The 27,198-nt window shown below is 39.2% G+C and overlaps 1 protein-coding gene across 1 annotated transcript in view; it reads right to left on the reverse strand.

Annotated features, from left to right (window-relative positions):
• kcnq1.1 (potassium voltage-gated channel, KQT-like subfamily, member 1.1) overlaps positions 1-26,088 on the reverse strand; it is a 33,722-nt gene extending 7,634 nt beyond the window's left edge. Inside the window, exons 1-10 of the mRNA XM_026320168.1 lie at positions 25,549-26,088; positions 17,568-17,658; positions 13,161-13,287; positions 12,607-12,685; positions 12,053-12,149; positions 8,683-8,823; positions 5,438-5,548; positions 3,345-3,440; positions 3,044-3,160; positions 1,937-2,075 (exon numbers count right to left, since the gene is read on the reverse strand). Coding sequence (XP_026175953.1) covers positions 1,937-2,075; positions 3,044-3,160; positions 3,345-3,440; positions 5,438-5,548; positions 8,683-8,823; positions 12,053-12,149; positions 12,607-12,685; positions 13,161-13,287; positions 17,568-17,658; positions 25,549-25,904 — 1,354 coding nt within the window. The 5' untranslated portion in view covers positions 25,905-26,088. The remainder of the gene's footprint in view (positions 1-1,936; positions 2,076-3,043; positions 3,161-3,344; positions 3,441-5,437; positions 5,549-8,682; positions 8,824-12,052; positions 12,150-12,606; positions 12,686-13,160; positions 13,288-17,567; positions 17,659-25,548) is intronic.
• Between the last annotated feature and the right edge of the window lie 1,110 nt (positions 26,089-27,198).

Raw genomic sequence — 27,198 nt, forward strand, 5'->3', positions numbered from 1 at the left:
TTACTGATAATCTATCAAGGGTAATAATGTCTGCTGACAACTCTGTAGGCAGCTGAGCACTGCATTCATTGTGCATCCAGTCAATACAACCACACACCAGATGGCAATGTGGTAATTTAGTTACTGTAAATGCTCCAGAGATAAAATTAACATGTTGTAGATGTTAGATCTGCAGTACAACCTGTAGAATTGATTTTGCTTCAAATCAAAGACACTGATTTTTATTGAAGACGAAGAGAGCAGACATGCTTACATCTGCACCGGGCAAATTAAATTCTGCAGAGAACGGAGTGCAAAGAAAAACCATTTGCACAGTTACATGTTGGTGGCAGCAGTGCAGTCACGCATCCAGGCAGCTTTTCAGGTTACCAGCTGGTGTAAAAGAAAAGGGTTATATAACAGAGCACAACAAAGAGTGTGATCCAATTACATGTTTACATGTTATGGGCCCACTAAAAGTATCCATATTATTCTCCTTTTGAAAGCGTCTCATTTTGTTCATCTACCTTGAACAGAAAATCCATTAATACCCACCACAGAGCCTTGGTAATAGTAATGATGATGATTAATTTTATTCATATAAATATTTTAAAAAGGTAGTGTTTACAAATACATGTAAAATGCTAAATGAGTATAAAGCCTTAAGGGACACAATGAGGGAAATTAATAAATGTGGAAAGTGAAATGACTGGAAAAAAAAGGAATGAGGCCATTTCAAAGATGATATTGAATTAGTACGTGTTTGTTACTCTGGCAAATTGTTTTTCAGTGTAGGTTTGATGGAAAAAGGGGAGAAAAAAAACACACAGTTGCTTTTGTTCTGAGTGAAAGGCACCGTCAGAAGGTCACTGGCTATCAGTCATTTATGCTCTATGTCTGAGGAGATGCTTATTCCTCCAGGTCATGGTATATCCCACGCACTGAACTTCTGTGGAGTCGTTAAAACCTTCAGGGGCATTAAAATCACACACGGGTCATAACAGGTTTTAGGTTGTAATAATTCTGTCATTATGTAAAGGGTGATATTTATGAAAAAGCTCATTCACTTATTCCCTTTAGACACAAGACTTGTTGTTTGCTCAAGTCTCAATACAAACATCAAGAGATGCTGAGAGATTAACTGTGATAAGAGAAAGCTTTGACCTGCTGGTGGCACTAGATGAAAAGCCAGGCAGTCAACCTATGTTCTTTAGATTCTTCTTTTGAATTTCTATATAAACTTTCATGCCAATCCATCCAGTAGTTGTTGAGATATTTCAGTCTACGCCGTGGCGGTAGACAGGCTGACAGACTGGATGACATTTCCATCCTCAGAGGCTACATGTATCTGCTGGCGTGGATAAAAACCACACGAAATCTTGATTTTTAAGGCTGGGATATGTTCCTTTTGGCGACTATTATCACTAAATTCCAGGACATTTCACAATCGCAGTAACACCCTGCACTGAAGGCAGTACATGATCTGAATTTACTCTGTGCATCACTCTCAGCTCTCTATTATTGATCCAGCAGTACTGTATATTGTGTGGATTTTTGTAAGTTCGGCAGTGCACTGCAGGAGTTCATACTCATCAATGCAACCTGACTTTTTATTCCTGGAATGTGCTCATCCATCTTTAATGTTTGGACTTTGTCCTTTCCTCCTCCTGTGGCTACCACCCTACAACTGAACTTCACATCAAACGTCGTCTTTTTACTGTGCCATGATTGACTGTGTGGTTTGCAGCTGGTGTAGCCTTAGTCATTTCTCCTCTATGGTAACATTACTAGTCAAAAGTTCAGACACACTTTCAACTGAGTGGAAAAGTGTATCTAAACTTTGTGGTTATTCTGAACTCAGAACCGTATTAACTTGTTAAACATCTGAAAGTTAACTGGAACCCAACCTACTGCATGAGAGATAAGCTCACTCTACACATTTGTTCATGTGTAGTACCTGTGCCCACAGTGCTGTAAACATCTGAACTATGTTCCCTCCCGCTGTCAAATACAGAGTCGAAGGTGATGCTGGGAATCACGGGAGAAGCTGGACCGTTGTCCTTGTCGGTGCTTTTCAGCTTCCTCCTCATCTTCACCTGCCCAAGAAATCCAGACATCCCAGCTCAGTAAAGTGTTCATGTGGAGGGACATAGATTTCTTTGGCATTCAAGTGATACAGCAGCAAAATCTTGTTCAATTTCTATTGACAACTTCATTTTGTACTTAACTATCCGTGCTCAGCTGCCATTTGTCACCCGTGAAGCAAAACATTCTCAACTGTGGTAAAATTAAAAGATTCAGTAGTTGTAGTTTTCCAAAATGCAGACGTTTATTCTCTTGTCACTCAGCTTGTTTCATGAAGGCATTATTGAGCATCTGACTGTCTGTAGCTGCTGAATTTGTATATTAATGGAGCCAGTATCACAATATATGAGTCACCAGTGATGTAGTTTTCTATTTTTGTTGATGGTGAAGGCATGGAAACTGAGTAGTGAGTTGATCGAGAGTCTAAACACAGCAGAGCAGCAATTACTGGATTGTTACACTGCCAGGCCAAAAGAATAACTGTTTTATATGGTGTGATTTATACACTTGATATAGCTGTTAATTTGATATTCATACATTAGTGTATAGGCTTAGTATTTTACCCAGGCAGCAGTAACATTGACTAATCAATACCAGTGTTAAACTGCTGGTGGCTGTTCTCTTGGCTGTTCTCTGTTCTCATGTCTGATTTTTTTGTTCTGTCTACATTTTCTTCCACCACACACATTTTACCTTTCACCATTAGGATAAAAATGAAAAGTATCAAGTGCTGAAACTGTGAGACAATAATGAATGTATGTTCAGAGTAGTTAGTGATGGAGTCATAATGCCTTTTGAACATTATCATCATAAATGCTAAGTGAACTACATTAGTTTTCCAGTTTGTACAAGTACATCCAGCTCAAACAAATGCAACTTGTGTTACACAGAACAACACTCAGTATAGAGAAATGCAATTTAAACCACAACAACCTACAGTAATCTATGGCAGCAGTGAATATATAAAACTATTACTAACCGATTTCTTGGGCTTAGGGCTGGACAGAGAAGACGCAGTGGTGTTGGACTTCTTTCTTAAGAACATCTTGAATGTGGCAGAATCAAAGTTCTCTACTGCAAAAGATCTCCATGATGTCTGGAGGGCACAAAATAGTAATATATTGGTTGCACGGCAAAGGATTTCACGCCAACATCTGTCATGCAAGAAAGAAAGAAGGTGTTACATGAAAGGCTGGTCTCAATAATAAGATTGGGACTCAGAGACCATTCAATCTCTTGGCTATACTGTGGTTCTATTTTAGTATTTTTTGGTCAAATACCTGAATGAGACATGCCGCTGCAGGGATCTGTCTGTTGAAGTGTTTCTGTCTTTGCTTCTGCTGCACTTTCAGGGCAAAGCCCGAGCCTAAGATTCCCTGTGAACAACAGTCCAGCAGAGTTACTGCTCATTACTTCGGTTTCAATGACACATTTACAGGCAGCAGCAGCAAGGTCAGCATTAGATGATCCAAAAACACAGAAATAAACCCAAAGTTACGACTGACGTGCTGGCAAATGCTGAAACATTCATTCATTTTTGAAATCTTAATCCCTTACATTTACAATTTCTTAAGTCTGAGAGGGTTTTTGCTTTTCTAAATTTTATATAACTGCAAATTGAAAATGAGTTTAGCTCTAACTATTACAGAAATTGTATGCACTCCACTATGACTACTGGACCAGAGTAATCCAATAACTAACAGACAGAAATGTTACTTTCCTAATATGAATTCTTTCATGCACAAAACCTGACTGTAAGCCGTTGTTATTGTTAATTTTTGCTGCATACAGTATGTCTGCTAGGATCCTGGTTTTTGAACTTCCTGCTCTGGACTTTTATTTTGATTTTCACTTGCTGTAACCGCTCAGTTAGTTTTCTGTAACTTGATTTAATTAGTTTTGATTAGTTTCACCTGTGTCTGCTCTCTGCCCTGTAATCACTAGGATCTGCTTCACCTGTGACACACTGCATATAAGCAGGTCTGCAGCCACATGCCCATTGCCAGATTGTAGCGTTACCTTAAGGTACTCACCATCCAGCCACCTGCCTGACAAAACCTGTTTCCTGAAGGCCAAACTTGACTCCTGATGGCCAAGTCTGATTACTGAATGCCTGACCTGACTCATGAGCACCTAACCTGATGTCTGAGGGTCACCTGATTCTTGATGATCAAAACCTGATTCCTGAAGGCATCACCAGACTCCTGATAGCCTAACCTGATCTTTGAATGCCTGACTAGACTCCTGAAGGTCTCACCTGATTCCTGTTGGCCTAAATGGATTCCCAACTGCCTAAGCTGATTCCTGAGTGCCTGGACTGGACTTTAAATGATAATACTATTTGCTTGTCTGACCCAAACTAAGTTTCTGCCAATTATCTGGCCTGAACCTGGTTTCTAATTTTCCGGTCCTATTACCTGACGGCTCCTAATCCTGTTTTTCTTTCTGCCCCGGAACTACATGTACTTATGTCATTGAAACTGGATTGAACTTTGCCCCTGTTTCTGTTTTTGGGATTTAAGTTAAGTGATACATCTGACACTTAAATCTCCGACTTAGTAAGAGGCTGCCAAGCTAACTTGCTCTTCTGACTGGTTGAACTAAGTAAAATGAGTTTTGTGACCCTTGAGAGCTTGTGTTCTGGCATGCTTGTGCAGGGTATTATTGTTTGACTTTGTATTTGTGATACATTATACATTGGTGCGTTTTGAGAATTTTGTTCAAATCTTGTATTGTTTCCTGTTTGACCTGAACCCTCTATCACAACCATTCATTGTACTTTAATAAACACGATGAAACTCAGTCTCCCTGTCAAGCCTCTTCTCTGAGCTCAAACCCATAACCCTAACAACGTCAGCTTTAAAGATCCTAAAATGCATTGTGCAAGCCCTGAGATGTTGAGGCAATAGCACAAACTCTGTATTAACAGTAAAAATTTAACCTTACAGACATTCAGCAAAGATTTTAGGTTTTGGTCTTCAGATGAATTATAGTTATGCTTGTCAAGGCCCCTACAGAATTTAAGGTACTCAGGGCACAACACTGTGAAAATATTATTCCAACTCTTTGCACTGGATGCTAAGCCATGTCAGAGCCAGATTTGTTATGAGTTTGTAGTTTATACATTAATCATAGATCCACTAAAACAGGGGTCTCCAACCCTGGTCCTCAAGAGATACTGCCCTGCAGGTTTTCCATCTATCCCTGCCCTTCCGGTTTCTGATTACACTAATTACAAATTTTGATTTGTATTAATTGATAGTTTTTAAGGTAAAGATTTATATTGCTGAGGATTTGATCATAGCATTGTGAGCACATGTAACCTCTGCCTCAGAGATGCCCAGTTTCAACAGGGTTCTCTTTCTACACTTACTGCAGGCAGGGCAAAGAAGGAAATGGCAAAGACTGAGAAGCAAGATGCAATGGTCTTTCCAATCCAGGTTTGTGGCACTTTGTCTCCATAGCCAATGGTAGTCACTGTCACCTTTGGAGAAAAACATTGGAATAAATTTAAAGGTGCATTGTGTAAAATGTGATAGATTTTATGGCATATACCCCCATCACGTTCCAGGTATGATGGAGGGTACAATGGCCATCACTTTTAAAAACAAAACATGATTCCCTGTCTCGAGCCAGTGTTTGGTTTGTCCATTCTGGGCTACTGTAGAAACATCACAGTCCAACATGGCTGCCTCCATGAAAGGAGACCTGCTCCCTATGTAGATTTAAAAGGCTCATTCTAAGATAAAGAACATGCAGCAATTAGTATTTTCTGGTGATTACACACCAATGACAAAATATTTATGAATACTATATTCTATTTCTGCTAATAGATCACTGTAAATATCACAAGTTGAACCTTTAGGAAGCTTCATTTATCAGCCACCCGGTAAAATCACACATTTTACTGTAAAGTGCCAATTACATGTTGACATCACTGAGCATTTGCACAAAGCATTTGATGAATGGCTCCAGCATATGGTAATTTCACCAGTAGGCTATCAGTATGTTTGAGTTTATTTATATTCAGGTTCATTCTGTAAAAGCTAAGGCTGCTGTTAGGGACATTTCATCACTTGTTAACAACTGTTTAATGCTGAAATGCTGGTGGAAGAGAGAAAAACAAAAACTGTAGAAAGTAACAAATTGGCCATTATATTTTTAGCAATTTTTAAAAATATACTTAACATGAGACTTCCAAATGGCTTGGTGAGTTTGGAAACCAAAAGACTACAGACTGAGGCACAGCAGAGTAAAATGCTAACATGCTGAGGATTAGCAGATATAATGTTCAGCACCTTTGTTTGGCCTGTTAGCCTGCTATCATTTGCTAATAAATATTAAACTACAACATACAACTGAGACTGATGGGAATATGACTGTGTAATATGTACCTTTTAGTCATAAAAGCATTTGGCAAATTAAACTTTTGACCTGGTGATGGGACTGCCAAAATTATTACAATTCATTCTCAGGGGGGACATTAACGCCTGTGCTGAAATTCAGAGTAATCCGTACAATAGTTTTTGAGACATTTCACTCCAAACCAAAAACGAGAGTTTCATGGTGCCACTACAGGAAAAATCAGGGGCTAGGCAGGTTTTATCTCTGGGGAATTGTTTGCACAAAATGTCATGGCAATACATCAAACACTTATTTCAGTCTAGACCCAAATGATGGACCAATACTGCAATCCTGCCAGCATGACTATTAAAAACAATAAAATGACTTTTTAACTAACACAGCGTCATGTGGAAGCTGTTCAAATACTGTTTTTTCATTGAATGTATGACAGTGTCAAAAGATTTGTGACTTCATTTGGACTTTACTGTTGCTCTGTCCAGGGTGGACCCCTGCCTTTCACCCAAAGAGAGCTGGGATAGGCTCCAGCAGATCCCTGTGACCCTGGTTAGGAATAAGGGGGTATAGATGATGGATGGATGGATGTTGCTCTTTGTGCATGAGGCCTACACTCCATTCAACCATACAGTTTCCCAGACCCTCAACTTTTCATCACTCTGGGATGACAGTATCCAATATCTTCTGTGTGTGACTGAACTCGATTGAACCTGATAAAACACATGGTAAATAATGTGTAACTCTTGAAAGTAAACAATTTATATGAGACAAGTTATTACTTTGCTGTGTTTGTGTAGATTTTTTAATATCAGAGTCTCTGAAGTTTTCAATAGGCAGAGTGGATGGTGACTTACTGTCTGAAAATAAATTCTCATCCCATATTCTCTGCACTATTTGTTTTGATCCTTGTATTAGCAGCCCACTGGATGTGTCCAAGGGTTTTGACATAACTCCTACTGAAACAACAGCGGTACAGATAAAACACAGTCTATATTTGACCTTTCACTTGCCAAAAGACTGTTAAAATAAGTTGGTGTTTTCTGCAAAGCCTTACATTCAGCAAACTTTGAAAGTTACTGAAAAATATTTTGAAGATGAGATTAAATCTTCCTTGAAACGTAATAAAATGTATGTTGTTAGTAATATAGTCAGTTTGATATAGTATTATAATGTGATATCTACCATGGACCTGCAAGCTCAATGCACTGTAACTTAGGAAAACACTTGGAAAAAGACAAAACATAAGCAAATTAAGAAAACAACTTCACTAATTTGACAACACAACATTTATAAAATCAAATGCTGCAAAAAGAGACGCACAACCAAATGCACAACCGACTGCATAAAGAGAAAACACAATGAAATACAATAATGTGCTGCCTTCTAACATCACCTGCTCTGTTTTCTCTTTTTGCAGCATTTTTTCCTTAATGCTGCGCTTGTTGTCAAATTGGTGAAGCTGTTTTCTTAATTTATGTTTTCTCTGTTTGCACATGATTTAAGTTTCTTTACACTGAGATGTCAGGGCCACCATAGATATCATATGTTCTCATCCCCAATTATTCCAAGAAACAGTAAATAATCATAAATTAATGACTAGAACTTAAGAAATAACCGAGACGCAAACGGAGGAGACACTTCAGTTTGTTAATGAGTCACATGAGTCGACCATTAGATCCTAACGACCCTCACCTGAGCTCACTTCTATTGTTCACCTAACGAGCCTATTCAGGCCAGGTGTGAGGTGAAACCAACTCAGGAGTGTGGGGATAATGACTCTACCCCAGTTACATAGTTCACTTAATGAGCCTATGGGACTAGGGGTAGAGTGAAATCAACCTGAGGGATAAATTGTTTCCATACCAGCTTTCTCTTAGACTGACAAAGCTGCTCGGCTGAGTAGTGAAACGTTTAAACCTAAAAACCAGAAGTCCAGTTGCCATGACTCAACCTCCAGATATCTCCACAGACAGCATTAATTTTGCTCTGAGACTGTCTCTGGTACTGTCTCTGGCACCCACAAATGACAGAATAGTCAGACACAGTCAAATCTCGTAAAACTGTTGGTTTCACACAACATTTCTTTGCACAGATTAAACAAACAAGATATAACATTTAGCTTTAGAGATGCCAGGACAGAACCAGGTTAGCTCTTCCCTCTCTGCTTCCAACCTTTATTCTCCTCCTCCCATTCACTTTCATATGTACAAGTTTGTACAATCAAGTCTTTGACACACATGCGAACACACATATTCTTACCACGCCCCACCACAGGGCATCAGCGTAGTTTCCAAACTCAGTGGCTCCACTGCTGTCCACCGCGTCTTTCTCTGCCAGGTAGACAAAGTACGAGGAGAAGATCAGGCTCAGAAAGCCAATGTATAAGGTTGTGATCAGCTCCTGAAATACATACATACAAAGTAGAGACATATTTTAGACTCACTAAACAAGAAGAGGCTTGTTTCAAAGAATGCAATGACATTACATTATATAATATCTGTAGACGTGTTTGTTCTCATACGAATCGCTCTGATTGTGTTGACCCCAAAAAGACCAGCGACTGCTTTGCGAAAGATGAGGGGGCTTCGGATAAAGAATGTTATCAGTTTTTGTATCAGTTTACCATTAACCACCTGCAGTCGAATGTGGCAGTGGTTGTTAAAATAACTTATGACTCTCATCTTTCGATGATTAAAATATAGTTTTCATTGGCTAATACTAGAGTAAAATGTGTAAACTGACAGAAAATTAGAATAGAGAAATTAAATACGACTACATGCACTTTTGATATTAAACTACCTCTAAAATTATCTGAAAAATTAAGTTTCATTACTTATAAATTTGTCTTACAACTGATGTAAAAGGGCAAATTAAGTAATAACAATCTTTAATATTATAGCATTATGTTTTGGGCCTCTAAGAAGGAAATGTCATGGTTCACCTTTTGGGGCTTCCTACCGGGGACCTTTTACTCTGAAAGGACTTCCTCTTTCACTTGCACTGGTCCCTGACAGCTTCACACCAGTTAACCTAATTTGTTCCACCTGTTGGCAATTATGTGTTGTTTTCTCCCTATAAATACTTCCCTGTTCCCTTTGTTTGTGCTTAAGCATTAACTACTGATTATTGCAGATTGCAAGAATTTTTGTATGCTACCGTTTCATTCAGTCTTCTCTAGTCTCCCGTCTCATTCTATGATTTTCAGTTTCCCATTTTATTTGGTTCTATATTTTTGTATTTTTCCTGCCCTGGGGAACCCAGGGGAAATAAAGTTCTGTTTAATTCCGCATTTGGGTCCTACACCTCCTTTTTCACTCCAGCATCCCGCACCAGCACATAACAGGAAACGTCAGTGCAAAGTATGAGGCTAAACTAAGAATCTATCAGCCACAATAATCAACGACTGTAGGGGATTAGATTAAATTAAGATGGGCATTAAATCATTAGAAACTGGTTTGAAACCCAGACAGGTGATTTCTCCTGGTGTATACAATACTAATGAAGTGTCTTATTGCAGATTCAACAAAGAGATGTCTATGATTTACTCAGGAGGTCTAATTGAGCTTAGCGATTATCCTGTCTGACTGTTATTGGACTACTGCTTTGTGAAAGGGCTCTTTATGTGAATCTTCTTTGCACTCACCTACTGTGTGATTTTAAACTGTTTAACCACACAGACAACCAGCGCACTCACTGCACTAAATTGGACTGAATTCCTGATCAGTGAAATTCTTTGTATCTCGGCCCAAAACTGTCTCTCACAGATTTTTTTAGGGCACCATGGAAGAGTAGCAGCAGATTACTGCAAAAACAATTCAGGATGGGGCTGTCTGCCATACTCTGAAATAATTCAAATGTACCCTTGCATTGCCCAAGACAAATAGTATTTACTGCCTATGGATTTTCACTCTTTACATCATTATTTTTTTATATGATTTTAACTGTGGTTATTTCTAGATATAAAACCTTTGGCAGTGAAAGAGAGAGAGAGAGACTTTAGCACCTTCAACTAACATCAATACAACTTAAAAGTGCATCATTCTTGAAATAACAGCTTTTAAAGCGTTCAGGTGCATCATCCTCGAGTCATTACCAAAGGTTTAGTAAATGTGTCGCTGTTGCTGTGACCTGACACTTTCAGGAGCCGTATACTACCATCTGCCAGCAATCCAGCAGGAAGCAACGGTGCAACAGGCTGTAGAATATTCCTGAGTGTGTGTCTAAAGGCTGTTGTCACATAAAGACTGGAATCTGACTTTAAAAACTCCAGCTGTTAACACATGTATTAATGTAGAGGAAGGACTGAACAAAACATTTGAGACGTGTGCTGACGTAATGTTTCAGAAAATCATCAGGAAGAAATGTATGTGGTGCACTACACCAGTTTCCAGCCATTTGACAGCAATTTAACCTCTGCTGTACTGAGTATTTCAGCCTTAGGGCTGCTGGAGCTGTGCAGGACCTTACCCAAGCATATGATTACCCTATAGCCAGGCTGCAAGAAAAAAATGAATGAGAAATGGAATAAGGAGAAGAAGGAACATTTAAAGAGCATAGTTCTGATGCATAAGTCTCTCAGGCAAATTCAACCAACTCCCATAGTCAATCTCACCTCACCCCTCAGCCTCCACTGTGTATTCGTTCGTAAGATGCTGCATCATATTACCACCCGTCACAGAATAGCTAGTGTGGAGGGGAACTGTACAGGTCAAATAGTTTCTCAGTGCTGCCTTGTCATTTTCCACTACTCTGAAGGTGTGGACAGCACAGGTTTTGGACAATGTTGCAAACCTCAATCCTCCCATTTTATACTGCTTATTCTGGCTCACCCAGGGAAGCCACACATTACTTTATAATGCAAGCTATTACTATAAAATGACAATAACTAGTAATATATAATATTTTGTTAGTAACTTGCCCAACACTGACTGGGAGATACCACTAGAGTCAGAAATTCCCAAACTTGGAAATAAAAGTCAGAGGCTAAAGTAAAAAGTTTTTTCCTAAGCTAAGGTTTAAATTCAATGACATGAACCTGGCAACTTTTCATGCAGGAAGACACTCCACGGTGAATGATTATCCAGTAGGACTAGTTTTAGAAAGGATCTCAGTATCTCCCTGCACCAACACTCACTTTCTTTACAGCTGAGGCCAGTGACTGTTGATGACCAGCCTCAGCCAAGAGGCTGATGGTCATCAGCCAAGGCCAGAACAAGGAAACACAGTAGAGGGGAACTGAATGATCAACATCCTTGATGCTGCTCATCACTCTCTTTTTACACAGACATCAAAGACAGCCACCATGGCCGCTGGGGATAATCACAGCCACCTCTCTGTCTCAGCTGAATGACACCCTGGAGGAACACACAGCTCTCTCTGGAAAAAGAGTCTATAACCCTGTAAACCCGACCTATTGTACAATAGCTCTGAATATTCTTTTAGCTCCAAGATGTATTCTCATGTGAAAAATCTCTCTCTGTACTGCATGGTAATTAAAAATAACAGCCTGCATGATAGGGAGAGGCTATAAATCCCTGGACAGAATCCCTGCAGGTTACTAATAATAATCTGAAGCCCTGATGGTCTTGGTTCTGAAATGTAATGTTCTTTTAAAGCTGTGATTGTATACCTGACGGTGGATGAAAACAACAGAGCCCAGGAGACGCCAGGTTCCTCCCTGACGGTCAACATGGAGCATACGCAGGATCTGCAGGAAGCGAATCCCTCTGGAAAATAACAGAAAGTGTTTAAATGCTGACGTTGTATTCAAAACAAATGCATGTGGATATATACACACACTGTAAGACCTAAAGTACGTGGACACCGAAGGATTATAACCATATGTACCTTTTCAACATCTCATGCCAAAACGATGGGCATTAATCTACTAACTTAGAGTTCCCCCATCTGGGAAAGCTTTAAACCACACCACTGATGTCAAGGCTCTGTGTAGGCCAATTTAATTTATCCACACCAAAGTTGGAAACCCATCTCTAAATGGGCCCGATTTTGTTCAGGGGCGTACTGACATGTTGAAATAAATGGACACTCCCCACATCGATGCCAAAAAGGTAGAAGTGCACTATAGTCAAGGGGACCTAATCCAAACCTTGAAAAACATACGCAAAGTGTCCACATACTTTTTGCCATGTAGATTCCATCTGTACATACACTGTTTCTTACCTTACAGCAGAAGTGGCAAAGACCTGACCTTTGGAGCCCACTGACAGCACAATTATTGAGGCAACAACAACAATCAGATCTGCATTGATCGAGAACGAGGAGCTTTAAACACAGATGTGGCACAAGCATGCAGATGTTCTATATGCAGACGTGTGGCATAACTGAGCTTTTACAAGTCAAAGAAAGTGCAGATATTATAAGCTAGAGGGAAAGTCATTTATTAAGAAATCATCATTGGGTTTCATTGCAGAATTATTCTATAAATCAGCTGAGGAGCAACGGTTTACAAATTATATTATGACTAATATCCATTGCTGCATATTTAAATAAACACCTGGAGGTTCCAATTTCAAGAATAAAAAGCTGAATGTAGGAAAATAATATTGCAGTGACAGTTTTAATTTCATGCTGAATTTGTCTGAGATATCTCATTTTCGGATGAAGTTCAGGATATATTTCAGATATTGTTTAAATATCGTGTGTGGGTGGAGAGTGATAGTTCTGCTTGTGTGAGTGTGTTTACATATGTGTGTGTATAGGGGTTGTTTTTCCACCTATAATAGATATTGGCTTCCTGGCAAAGCGCAGTCGGCCCCAGATGCCAACATATTTACTGCGGCAGCCTGCTGACCAGAGGCGTACAAAATATTCCACGCCGAAGAACACCACAAGGACGATCTCCTGTCAGAGGAATGAGGGAGACAGAACAAACGAATAAGGAAGAAGGACAGGTGGGGAAAAACAAACATCAGATGTGGAGGCAGGTTATTCAGTGCAACAACACAGTGAACACCTGCTCAGACCTCAGCAAACTGTGTTTTAAAACAGATATTAAATTATAGATGCAAGTGTTGAACAGCTGTTGTAACAAGTTCGTTCTTTTTTAAGTGCAGCTTCTCACACAAACTGATCATGTCACAGCAATTCATTAAGCAGTATTGATTCTCCTTCAGCAGAGAAACCGTTTGTCACACTTTAATTTGCACCACATCATTAATCAATTCCCTAATTTAAATGCCAAATGTACCTGAAAATAAAAAAGTGACTATTTACCCCAACAACCGGTTAAATAATATTTATCTATACTTCATTACTTTTAAAGGGAAGCTTCACTGTATTTTTACATCAAAGTCTGTTAACACATCAGGGAAAGCTCTACTGCATATGTGAAAATAGTTGCATAAAGCTTTTTGTGGCTCCAGAGGGAGTTGCATGAGATCTGATTAACTGCCTCAAGCAATGTCACGAGTCAGCATTGGTCGGGCTGCAGAAAATCTGGCTGTGTGGGTTAGCAGACTTCTCCTGCTCCTCATCTCTGTGTCGAATCAACATTAATCGCTTTAGTATAACTCCTCTAAATACCAAACTGTTGGAAGATGAGTTGCATTATGGGTAAAAAACAGTGCCATGTCTTGACCATGGGTGTGTTAAGACAGCTGAATATGGCCCCACTACTCAGTTTTGCTGCCAATTTGCCTAAAAGCCTAAAAATCATGAAAAAAGAGACTGTGGACAGGACAGTCGACAACTCCACCTAAAAAAAATTATTCTTTCTATCATGATTTTTCAATCTATTGTTTTCTAATTGTTCAACTTTCCCAAAACCTAGAAAATTGACTCTTGTTTTCATGAGGTCATCTCAGTGTAAAGTCTTTGAGCTCTACATGTGGGAAGAGAAACACTAATGAACACTGAAATAAACCTACAAGCGAGAAAACCTTTTTGGCTCATGTACCAAGATAGAAATTCTCATTCAAGTGAGGGGTTGCCATTTTTGAGTTTTAGTAACCAGTTTCTATTATACATCCATATTTTTAACAAAGGAGAAGATTTTAGAGAAAATAAAGGCTAAGATGGGCAGCATGGTGGAATAGTGGTTAACACTGCTGCCTCACAACAAGAAGGTTCCTGGTTTAAAACCCAGCAACACTCTGGTTTCCTCGCACAGTCCAAAAACATGTATGCCAGGTTGATTGGTGACTCTGAATTGCCCATAGGAGTGAGTGTGAGGGGTATAGATAATGAATGAATGGATAAAAGCCTAAATCTGTGGTTCACCTTCACTGATTTCAGTTACATGACTGAAGTTGGTTTTGTTACAGAGCCAGGATAGCTATTTCCAGTGTTAAATCACCAAACTTTATTTTTCAACCAGTACAAGCCACAGCAGCAAGTGTCCAATGAACATGAAGCTCATGTAAGTAAAATTTCTCAACCTTCATTTGGTGGATTTAATGGATTTAAAAAAAATCTGTCACAACAAAATTACACCAACATGTGCAAATGAAGGAATTAGTGTGAATGAGAATGCAATTACCTCCATCCGTCACTTGATTATTGACAAACATTTAAAAATGGAGCTGTATGAAAGTGAATCAATGGCCTTTCATAGATTTTTAATAGTGTCATGATCCTTTTGCAGTGACTGATGGGAGGAACAAACTGGAAAATTCAAGCAAAGACGTGCTCCGTGTTGTACAGCAGGAGATGTTTCAGCTGGGAATTATTGGAAGTGTTTTGCCTCATCAGAGCCAAAGATTAAAACATCAATGAGTATGAAATAGCACATCTTCTTCAACTAAAATTGGATTAATAATATGGTAAACTAATATGTAAAATGTTTTATTTCTGCTAACCCACTGAGGACTTCTACTTCAAATGGTGTAACCAAAAAAAAAAAAAAAACAATTGTGTTAAGCCAGCTGTGATGAGCATCTCGTTAAAAATGATAAATTACTTATAAAGAAACCCATCATCAAGTCGTGATCATCCCATCATGCTCAAACCTGATTTCATCGCACCTCACTCTCCCCTGTCAACCCTCTATCCCCAAACCCTCATTCATTCCCCCTTTCTAATAAAACAATCTGCTATTGATAAGTGAATTTATGTTATTACTTAGTCGCATCACAAACTAAACATCCTATGTTACCAGGATTTATTTGCAGAACAAAATAAAATGTAGTTCATAGTCATTCTGGACCCTAAAGACCAAGAAATTATTTTGAGAATGTGGATCCGTTGGGCAAGCTGCCAAGCATCTGGCCGAACACACCACTGCAAACACCGCAAACACTGCATCTCCGGAAAAGGAGAGTAGCTTATGTTAACCTTGAGTGTGAAGGAAGAAAGAAACAAGACACAAAAGCTTCTTCTGTGGTGGAGGAGGAGAGAATGAAAGATTGGCAGGGTCAGAGCAAATATCTCTAAACTAGAAAGTACAAAACATCCCTCTGGGATGGAGGATGGGAAAGATGAATGTTTGAGATGTTGATAGGTTTAGTAGCATAGCAAATATTAATTATTCATTATCTGTGTTGAATAGAAGAATAAGAAGATTATATATTGCCAGAGGGTGAACTTAAGGCAGAAAAACATTTTGCCATAAAATGTATATTTCATGATATTGTGATGTTTATTAAGAAAATTTGCACAGTTTAAATTACAGGTCTAAATTATACACAGGAGCCTCTGCAGCAGACTGAATCTCTATGGATTCCACAATGAGTCAGAAGCATTTGAGATTCTGATGTGCCAGCTCATGAAACCCATGACAGTTTCATCCCATTATCCTCAGGCCAAGGTGAACTTGCCACATGTGGCAAGCTTCAGCCCCCCTCAAAGAAAATCCTCAAGTCCTTTTCATCCTTTCTTTGGCTAATCTTTTGTCTGAGCTTGAGTGACTCACCCATGGCCCAAACAGTTCCTGCTCTCAGCAGCTGGTGTCTCAGGGTTAAGTTTATCCCATTTACTATCGACTGTAGTGGAGGAGCGGTCGCCCTCGTGGGCCGGTGGTGCACCCTGAAATTGTCTATCGAAAAAAAAAAAAAAGCCTATGTAGTGCCAAATAACGTGTCCCTGAATTGTTTTTGTCAGGCTGTGGTTAGGGCAATCAATCCATGAAATTACTTTCAAAAGAGCAGAAACTGAGGTTTGATATTTATTGTTTAAACAAAATCTTTGTATCGATTGTTGCAGCAACACCTTCACAAATATACAGTCAAAAAAACTGAGGTAAAAAATTCTTTCTCCTGCCTCATTTATTCTCCGATATTTATTTTATACAAGGTTATCCCAGATACGCATAACATCAAAGAGGTTTACAGCGCAATAACCTGTTTTAAGAGCATTATTATTGTTACAATTTATTTAGCTGAGCTGCTTAGTATATTAGAATCAGGCCTGTGTGCAGATGCTCGCCAACAAAAACAGACAAACAGAAGTGCTTAACAGATGGTGATAGTCAAATGAAAGAGCAGGTCAGGAGACGACTGAGCGAGAAAAGGCTGCAGGCTGTATGTTTAATCTAAATAATGCTGGTATAAATAAATGTGCTTTTGTGCTTTAGCTTTAAATGCTTTGAAATCTCAATCTTTGAAACTTATCACATAGACACACTGTACACTCATAAATAATGTCTTTGTTTACATTCAGTATTTCGTGTTTATACATAATTTATGTGAAATAAATATATAGTATCTATAAATCTCACTTTTTAATGATTTGAAACCTGCATTATTTACATTGGTCACCTGACTGTTAATACAGATGCTGTGTGTGGAAAGTGTCAGCACTTTCCTCACCACTTTCATTTTGGGTAGTAAGATTCAGCAGAGTGGTAGAAATCATGTAGGGTTCTTCAACACTGATGACACTTTACAAAGCAAGTGCAATCAGAAAAGGTAATTACAGCATCACCAAACCATAAGCATCATTCATTTTAAAATGATCCAAAACTTAATTTCACAAGGCAACTTTCTGATCTGTGGACCAGAACCAGGCTCAGTATCACAGCCCTACAGCTTTGATTAGAGTATTATCTTCATCCATCTGACCCACAGCTCTGACAGGTTAGGATGGTCCAATTAGGATTATTAGAATCTTTATATATTTTAATCTAACACCTGTGAGCATATAGTTTTCAAGCATTTGCTGAAATCAAACAATAGATTTAAACTCACCACCCAGAACAGTGTTGTGTGAGCCAGGGCCTGGTACTGGTCAATGGTAGAGAGGACACTGAGGATCAGACAGGCCAGAACTATGAGAAACCTGGAGGAAATGAAGCAGATTATAAATGAGTCTCCATTGTCATCATAAAGGCTCAAAGGTTGAATGTCGATGGCCATTCAATAAGCACAGTCCTTTTTTAAAGTAAAACTTCATCAGTCAAGTCATGCAAACCCGAATCCCCACACTCCACTTTTTCAACATCCCAACTTATATTTATGTCAACGTTTCACACTTTGATTTGAACGGAAAAACTCTGGTGTCTGGTTTGAGTCTGAACTTTTGAAAAACTCTCAAAAAATACTTCAAGACAGCATAACATTACTTTATATTTTTGTCATGAAATATGTCTGACTGAATTTGAGCAAACATTCAAGGACAGCCCTCTGGAGGAAATACTGTGAACCGTTTGAACCTCACCACATGAATGCAAAGCACATGATAAACTTGTCATATAATAAGCACACAGGTCTGCACAAACACACGTACACACACAGCATCAACAAACCCTAAATTGCTCTTCAATATTCTCCTTATTCCCCCTCAAGGTCAAAAGAGTTTCAACAATAAGTCTTCGTTAACTCCTCCACCTACCTAAGAGAAAAAATACTTCATTTCTTTGAGTGAAGGCCTCTAGCTGCTGGGACCCTAACCCAAAAATACCAGTGTCACCTTCTTCAGTTGTTGGTGAGAACAGCTTGTATATCAAGAATACACGTCTGCATATACTACCTTGTAACAGCAAATAAATTTTAGTCTTTTATCACAACTGATCATAAAAATCAGAGAGAGAGATCAAGTTTAATGGCAGTGGAGGAGGATGGGAAAGCAAGGCTGACTGCACGAGGTGATGTGCCTTTCTCAGACTCATAACCCTGCTCACATGCTTCAGCCACCAAGCTGGGAACAGTCAAAGTTTCTGTTTTTATTTTTATTGCAATATTTCCTCCACTATCAAATTTGAGGTTGGTGTTACTGCGTGCTTTAACTTGATTTCAAATGTTTTTCTGTTACCGGCGTATCGTAGATAATGAAATCATTCATATGAAACTTTGCTGAGTTAAGGGCAAACTGATTAGCCTTTTATTTCTGCCATCAAATACCACCACACCCCCCAACACACACACACACACACACACACACACTTTGCTGACAAATCAAAGGGGCAAATGAGTTTGTTTCCTGTTTAGAGATAACTGTGATGACTGTATTTACTTTAAAACTTGGTACAGTGATAACTCTGTCAATGTATGATTTACAGATATCAATATAGTCTATGCACCTGGGATGAGTCCATATAGATATACAAGAACTCATAAAAGTAATACAGTAGTACCATATGTAGTTGATGCTGTTTTCAACTATTGTCCAGAAAACAACCCCAAAGAATGAAGATGGAGGGAGTTATAGTTCCCAGTCTGTGTTTGCACCATTAGAGCCCTTATCATCACATGGAACAGACTGAGTTTAGTTTAGGCTGGTCAGGAATCCAAATACCCGCCACCCCCTTTAAACTAACACATACACACGCGGGCTTGAAGGCTTGAACATGCACATGACACGTCAACACAGATAAAAGACAGTGAAGATACCTACTCAGAGAAGATGAGCTGTAACACAGCACACAGTCCAGTCTGAAAGAACAAGTGGACATATAACACAAAACACAGCTGTAGTTTGGTACCTTTTTCTTCTGCAGTATGAGGTCAAATGACTTTAGTCTGCTACCTGTGTAAATGTGGTCCAGTTTGTCTATGAACAAGAGCAAGGGACACTGGGCAAAAAACAAAAACGTTATGATCCAGTGGAATTTATGAAATTCTCAGTGTTTTATTTATCTGTTAATCTTCATCTGTAGTCCATGTAGGTTTTTTGAGTCTGACAAAATATGCAAAAAGAAAAATAACAGCAGCAGAATACAGTATATGAAAAATGATATCATAAATGAGATCAATCCTGATCAAACCCTTACATAGTCTTACATATGTGGTTATGACTCTCAAGTCAGCTGGGAGCCTGTTTCAGCCACGTGATGCCCAAACAGAAAAAGCTAATTAACCTGCATGGTGCCATTCAGTCTCCTTCTATCTGGAGCTATAATGTGCCACGTCCACTGTGTTTTTCTTCACAAATTAAGGCAAGACTGTGGAAGCAACACCACTGAGTATCTTAAAAACCTAGTAGCCTATAGCATCTGCATATTTCTACTAAATTATCCCAACTTAAAAACTTGTTTCACAGTTTATGGTTAGCTAAGTGTAAACAACTTTTAAACTTCTATTGTGAAATTATTTCTAATGAATCTAAACCGGGTCAAGTTAAATTTTATTTTGTTCACTCTTTTCATTGCTTGTTTTTGAAAAGAGGATCTGAACCATTGCATTTGATTGTTGCAATGCAGTGTGTCGTAAACAAACTGTACATATGTGTGTGACTGTGTCATCTATGAACAGTGCACAACAGCAGGAGGGACACACATTAATGTTTAGACTAAACACCAGTGAGCCCAAAGTGGACTCCTGTGGTACCCCAACTGTACAGTAATGTTTCCCAAAACCAAATGGCAATGGATTCAGTGTAACTGGGTTATTACATAAATGAAAGAAAAGAAAAGTTGTTTTTGGGTTAGAGCTGTTAGTATCTATATGACTTGTAGACAAGAGTAATGATTTCTGTCTTTCGGTAATAACCATAGTTCAGTTTTAAATAAATCCATCCATCCATCCATTTTCTATACCATTCTATACCATTTTCTTCCTGAATCAGGGTCACGGGGATCTGCTGGAGCCTAGTTTTAAATAAATCTCTAAAGATTATTTAAAAATGCAGAATCTATTCCATAAATGTCACTTGCACTAGACGGCTTCAATAAATTAATGATTTCACTTCTAGTTCAGACACCTCTTTAAGAAAAAATATAGGCAAAGCAATGTCACATTCAACTCAGTATTGTGCTTCAGAGCTGAGTGACTAACTTTTTATTGAATTTACAAACTGGATATTGAACGCCACGGCTATCACATGATGTCCTTGACTGTAATTCCCCTTCAAGTTAAGTTGAATATTCCTCAGAGCCTTAATATATATATATATTTTCCTCTTAAGCTAAATTCAAAAAACAGATTAAATTTTATTAGTGATAATCAAAATTTTCTTTTTTCATGTCCCATTTTAGATTTAAAATAATTTTTGGAGCATTGTCTTTTTCTTGAAGTGAACATAATTCCTTGTTTAACCAAGCAAGAGAACAAGAATGACTCAATTCCCTTTTTATTCACTTCATGAAGCCTTTTAGAGTGTTTCAAATGTTATTTTTTACATTATCCTGTTATGATGTGGTGGTGTTGGTGGTGAAGGAGGAGAGGTAGGACCCAAATGCAGGACACAAGTTATTTTTTTCCCTGGATCGTCCAGGGCTCAGGTACAAAATACAAAATAGCTCCGCCACTCGGCGGGTCATGCATCAAACAAAACAAATGTAAAGTACATATTCAACGCAATGCTCCAAGAGAGAACAAAGGAAAAGAGGGTGTATATATAGAAAACAGAACTAATCAAACACAGGGGAAAGTAATATAACTAATTAACATAAAGGTACCTGAGACCAATACAGAAAGAAACAGGAACTAACCAAAATAAGAGTCCAGAACTCCACCTCATGACATATCCTGAGAGATGCTCTTTCCATTTTCTTCCAATGTTATTCTCAAATTGTTATTCTCATTTTTATGCATCATGAACATATCAAAGGCTAATTTTGAACATATTCTTTCAGATTTTCATTGCTAAAAGTTAAATTATGGTCACATAGTCTTAGAGAGTAGACAGCAGATGGAACAAATGAGAATTTGACAACTGTGCAGACAGGGGAACAAAGTGAAATGTCTGCACCCCCCACCATATCTGTGAGACACTCATCGGGCTGGGTCAGGCATCCATGAAATAAAACGTTACTGCAGAATAGAGGTAAACACGTCTCTTATCACATTTGGGAGATCTGGGTTTCCTGCTTGTTTGGCGTCACATTGGTAGACTTGACCTTACTTAAAGTGCCACAGTGCAACAGGCAACCAAAGCCAAACTACACACTTTACATTTACAAGGTTGTTTCTAAGAGTCTGATGATTTCAGTAAATTTTTTTAAGTCATTGCGCAGTGGCAGCACCTGCCTCACTGCACGCCTCCAGCATCTTGGCATCCTGCTAATGTTACTCTGTGTCTGCCAGATGTGTGAATAAGTGATGTTATGGTGTTTACTTCCGCTGGCATCAAGCAATGCAGATAGTTTTGAGATGCGCAATATCATCTCTAAGATTTCTGGCTCCATCACAGTACATTGGAGGTGAATACAAATTGGTTTTGATACTCACAGCATTGAAAAAATACATATAACCAGCTCATATGGTCAAATGTGAGAGGCAAGTTAAAAGAGGATCAAAAGAAATACAAATTAACATCAGACTTTCCAAACCAACCACTCTGGTATGCTAATGCTCGCAATTTGTCAGTGTAGCTCTGCTTAAATTATTTCAGAGCTTTTGAAATTCCAGTAAACATCAGTATGCTGAGCATACACTTCTGCTTCACTTTTAATCCATGTGAGACTATCTGACTCGTCAGTCCGTCTCTACTAACTGCAAAATCGTATTTCACTTCCTTTACCTCCAGGCCTATAGATAATACAGGCTCAGTGTCACTGTCTGGCACCCATGGGTTCGGCGTAGCAACAGACAAAATAATACATTGGCTCAGCTACATCGGCACCACTGAACTCTAAACAAAAGCTCAAAGCATTGCTCCTATCTATTATTGATGGACATATTCACTTGCAGTCTGTTGTGCAGTGAGTGTCGAGACAAAGCAGGGGACAGGATAAGAGTTAGTGGTGACGCTGCTGACCATGTCACCGGCTGTTACCATCAAATCTCCTGTTCGGAACAACGATCGTTTATTTTTATCACTGTTATGAAGTGCTTTAGAATGATACAAGACAAAAAGTGCACAAGCGACAAGCAATGGCAACATGGCAGTGGTTAAGAAGAATCCTCCGTAATATAAGATGAGAATAACATTTTTCAAAGTGAGGTTTTAAGGGTATTCATCTCTTGTCTGTAATTTGGCAAAGTGTCAGTGAAAGGTTTTTACTAGTGTGTGGTGAAATGTCCAGAGATAAACCGTAGTAACCAGTGAGTGGTTTTGTTTGTGCTTTTCAGCTTCTGTCTAAAAACGTATAATACAGTCAAAATAAAAATGTTCGAGTTCTGAGTTTAGGAGTCAAAAAAAAAAAAAAAGCAGGAAAAAGCACAGATTTATTTTGCTCTGTTACTACTATAAATGATAGAATCCAAACAGCTCAAGTCAAACATGTTGCTCAAATTGCAAAGAAGAGTGAACAAACTCTTACCTTGTTAGTTAAATTATTTAAAAACTGTGTATGTATGTACTTCCCCCAGCTTAATGCTGCCTGACAGAATATTTGCTCTGAAAAACACTTGAATTTATGATTTGGGTTTTCTCTTTACTCTTCTGGTTAAGAGCAGCATGGGGAATGGATCCATCCTGCTCCAGAATAAAATACTGCACCTACTGTTAAGACTCTAGCACACTGCAGAGACACACCAAGCAAGTACTGGGCTAACGCAGCAAAAAATAAGAAATAAAACATAGATAAATGCTCTCTATCAAGTATGGGATTTACTCTTACTGCATGAAGATAAATACTATATATAGCATGTTTTTATTCAGAGAATGCACTATTGCTTTATTTTGATCACATTACAAGAGGCCCCAGCCTCTGTAAGCATACTGTATCACCACACACAAACTGACATACATATGCATTTGCAAACACACACACACACACACACACACAAGGGTACGTCTGATAAGGGCTCAGGTCACGCTGACGTTCAAGTTCTAGGTCAATGATAAGACCACACTTGTTCTTAACTGCTTCTCTTTCACACTTGCAAAACAAGGTACTGACCTGACCCTAAGACCTCCTGGGTTTTTAAACAGCCCAGCAACATGCTCTCATAGCAAACACCTGGAGACATTATGCACCTAAGATTTTACATTTTGTCTAAAATACACCATGATAGAATTTGATCCTAGTGTACCTACAGTAAGATGAAACTGAACAGAAATGCAGCTCTGAATACACAGTTTGATACCGCAAAGAAATGTATGTGTGCATGTTTTTAAATACTGTGTATCATAGGTTTCTAAATGTTTTTGTTATTTGGCTGTACAGCTTCCTGCCATCAGTTGTGTTTGTTTGTCAGTCAATAGCATAACAGTCTGTTTACAGTCTGTATTTATTACCAACAGGGGAGCTGCTGACGTCATATCCTTTTTAGGCGGTAAGCTTAGGCAATTCATCAAACAGTAGGCTAAGGGAGAAAACAGTATCAGAGTGGGGTGATCATGATAGGGCTGTCATATAATTATGGTTCTGTGTGATTATTATATGTTTTGTGACCTATTTAACGAATGTATTTTTTCCTCTACTTATTTTTCTGCAATGATCATGATTCAACTTGTGTTTGACCAGTGGGCTGTTGTTTCCTTGTAAGAAGGGAAGTACTGTGTCGCTGGAGTTTGATGTAAAGGTGTATTATAATACCAAGAAGGATGGGCCAGAAAATGACAAGACACTTAATAAATTCAGTTCTTTCATTTCCAAATTATCACCAGTATGCATAACCAAGAAAGCAACATTTACTGCCAGTGCTGTGGCTTATGGAAAACTTGATTTTGTATTTTAAGAAAAACTTTGTGATGTATTTCTTGTTATGTGCATTTCGGGCTTTCTTGTGGTCAGTGCCATTACAGGATGTTTAATGCACTGAGTAAAGTGTTGGGTGGCACCTGATGTACAGTTAAATAACATACAGTTCTATTCAAAATGCTGATGCTTAAAGATTTTACTGTAAACATAGCAGCCACTAGCTCCTATACTATTGTGCAAAATGCAGCTGCCCTCAGTGAGGCTCTAATGTGTTTGAATTGCACTTTGTTGGCTCGTGCTCCCATTGAGTCCCTGAGACTCTAACCTGCTCCGACAGGCTGCTTTCCCCTGTGTCCCCTCCGAAACAGCAGGGTCACAGGGCGACAGCCAGACAGGGCTGCTACCTCCTCCACAGCAAACACACACACATAGTGCCAAGTTTAGCTGCCTACTATCAGTGCCACCAAGTGCGGACTCACAGCACACATGGGGGTGGAAGATCATATCCCACATTCCTAACTCTGCCTGAACACTCCAGTGTGGATCTACTGGACTGTTTGTTTTCAGAAATGGGTCTTTACCAAGAAAACGAAAACAGTGAAATGTATCATTCGGCATTATAACTGTGGTGTAATGGAGAAGTGTATCAGGAGTAACAGGAACATTTTCAAGCCACCTGACAAACCTGTCAGATCAGTTTCGGGTGCCCAAACATAATGTGACATAGTGATGATTTGGAGCTTTAGCAGTTTAATAGTTCTGATCTTAAAGACTCACCAAATGCAGAGCACAAACAGCTCTGCTCCGTGTTTTTGCACTCAAACTGGAAAATTAAATGCTCAGTGATGCTGAAGAAGATAGTCTCCGTATAACATTATACATCCCTGTGTAATATTCTCTTAGTGCTCCTGTGAGGACGTCTTTTGTGTAATTGTTTTTGTCTGTGATGAATTATATAGTTTTTTTTTATCCGCCATGGCAAGACTAAAATATCCTTATAATACTCCTAGAGGGACCTCGAGTTGTGTTGTGATATCTGTGCAGCATCTTTCTAAAATTCACGGGATTAACAGTTCTTTGTAGTGAGGGACTCCAAGGCTCTACATGCGCCATTAACTCCCCGTTTAATTAGGATCCTAGAGTTACAATCATGGCCTTAAAACCCCATGGATCTGGATGATTATGAAAATAAAAACACTCACACTGTGAAGTGATACACGAAGCATTTCCAGCCAGACGGCCTTTCCAGAAAGTTATACACGCGTCCTTGGATGTAGGCGCGGGTGAGGACAGGGCGGACTGGACCGGTGCTGTACACCGACATTCGTACTGACATCCGAGGATGAGATAAGTACGGGTGGAGGTGAACAGGGGGTACCTCGGCGGGAGTTTTACCCTCTTCTGGCATTTTTCCGCTTTCAGAAAACGTGTCCACAGGTGTCTCTGGTTCAGGCGCGCTAAACGTGGTTTCGGACAGCTCCAAATCCGGTGGTCTCCTTCCACGTGCCACACCAGAAGACCTCCGCGAGTTTCCCTGATTGGAAGCGGAATTAGACATTTTAACGTCCCCCGGTGGATTCGCGTTTTTCTGTCACTGACTCAAATGTTCGTCCATGTGCGCTGACCTTCTGTTGCGCTCTTGGACGCGCCGCGGCGCATGAAACTGTAACATAAACTTCTTTATTAACGCTCCAGATCACAAAGGACGGTGTTTGTTTAATGTAACTTTACGGGTCCCTGGGTTGTTGAGGATGTGGTAAGTCTCAGCCCTGAATGAGTGTCCCCCTACCTCTTCCACAGCACTTATCAGCTTGGAGAGCTGTGGGCGCCAGGCGGTGCGCTGCGAGTCGCCAGATGTTCAGACACTTATTATTTTACAAAACTGCCAAAAAGCAGCCACACCTGATGAGCGTCATTTCTATGTGGAAGGAACAACACGCAGACCACACGACGCTTCCCCCAAAATACTTGTCACAGATTTTAAACGTAAAATATTTTTCCAAACTTAAAAACACAAAACATCAGGCGGTTGACATCGTGTGGATAATTAGTCTGAAGTAGCTTTTGGTGACGTTGATCAAATTCTGTCTGTCTGTTTCACAGGCAAAATTCAAAACACAAGAGATATCTTTCAGTTTTAGAGTATACACTGGATGTTGTTCTTTAGGTATCATTTATTATTTGGGGAAGATGGAAAAGCTGAATTTATTTGTGCAGGAGTGTACAGCCTCCCATTGTTTGAGATGTCTTACAGCCTGTGAATCATTTTACCTCATTAAACTGTCAGTCGGTAGTAAGTTAAGTAGCAGTCATTATATGAAAGTCTCTGACATGTTTGGGAGTTATACCCACTTCTCTGCATAGCTGTCACCAACAGCCCTCAGATGTACAGCTGCTGAGATGGTAAATATTATTAGAAGTTTCTTCAGTGAGCAGCTCTGAGTTGTGTGTACATAGGTTTCATCTTGCTGCTGTTTTATTTTTTTTTACCTAGAAACACATGCTGTCTCTTACATTCCACCCTATGAGCCATTCACAGTGAGAAGAAAAGGAAACACCTACAGATAAATGATCAAAGAAAATTATATTCTAATTATGTACCTGAGCAGGTGTAACACAACATGTTAGGACTTGGGACTTCCCAGAAAGTCCAGTGCCAGTGCACGGACTAATTTATCACAGTTTGGAGGTAACAAAGTCAACTCAGGTGTTAATCAAAGGACTCTCTGGGCACGTGTTGCTTAGTTTCACAAGGTTGCTCTGTGGACTTTCTTTCAGTGACCTTGGACAAGCTAATCCAAGGAGAAGGAAGCAAGATCACTGCAGCAGATTTTAATAGAGCCGAGCGGTAT

This window comes from Mastacembelus armatus, chromosome 3, assembly GCF_900324485.2.
Source record: "Mastacembelus armatus chromosome 3, fMasArm1.2, whole genome shotgun sequence".
NCBI lineage: Eukaryota > Metazoa > Chordata > Actinopteri > Synbranchiformes > Mastacembelidae > Mastacembelus > Mastacembelus armatus.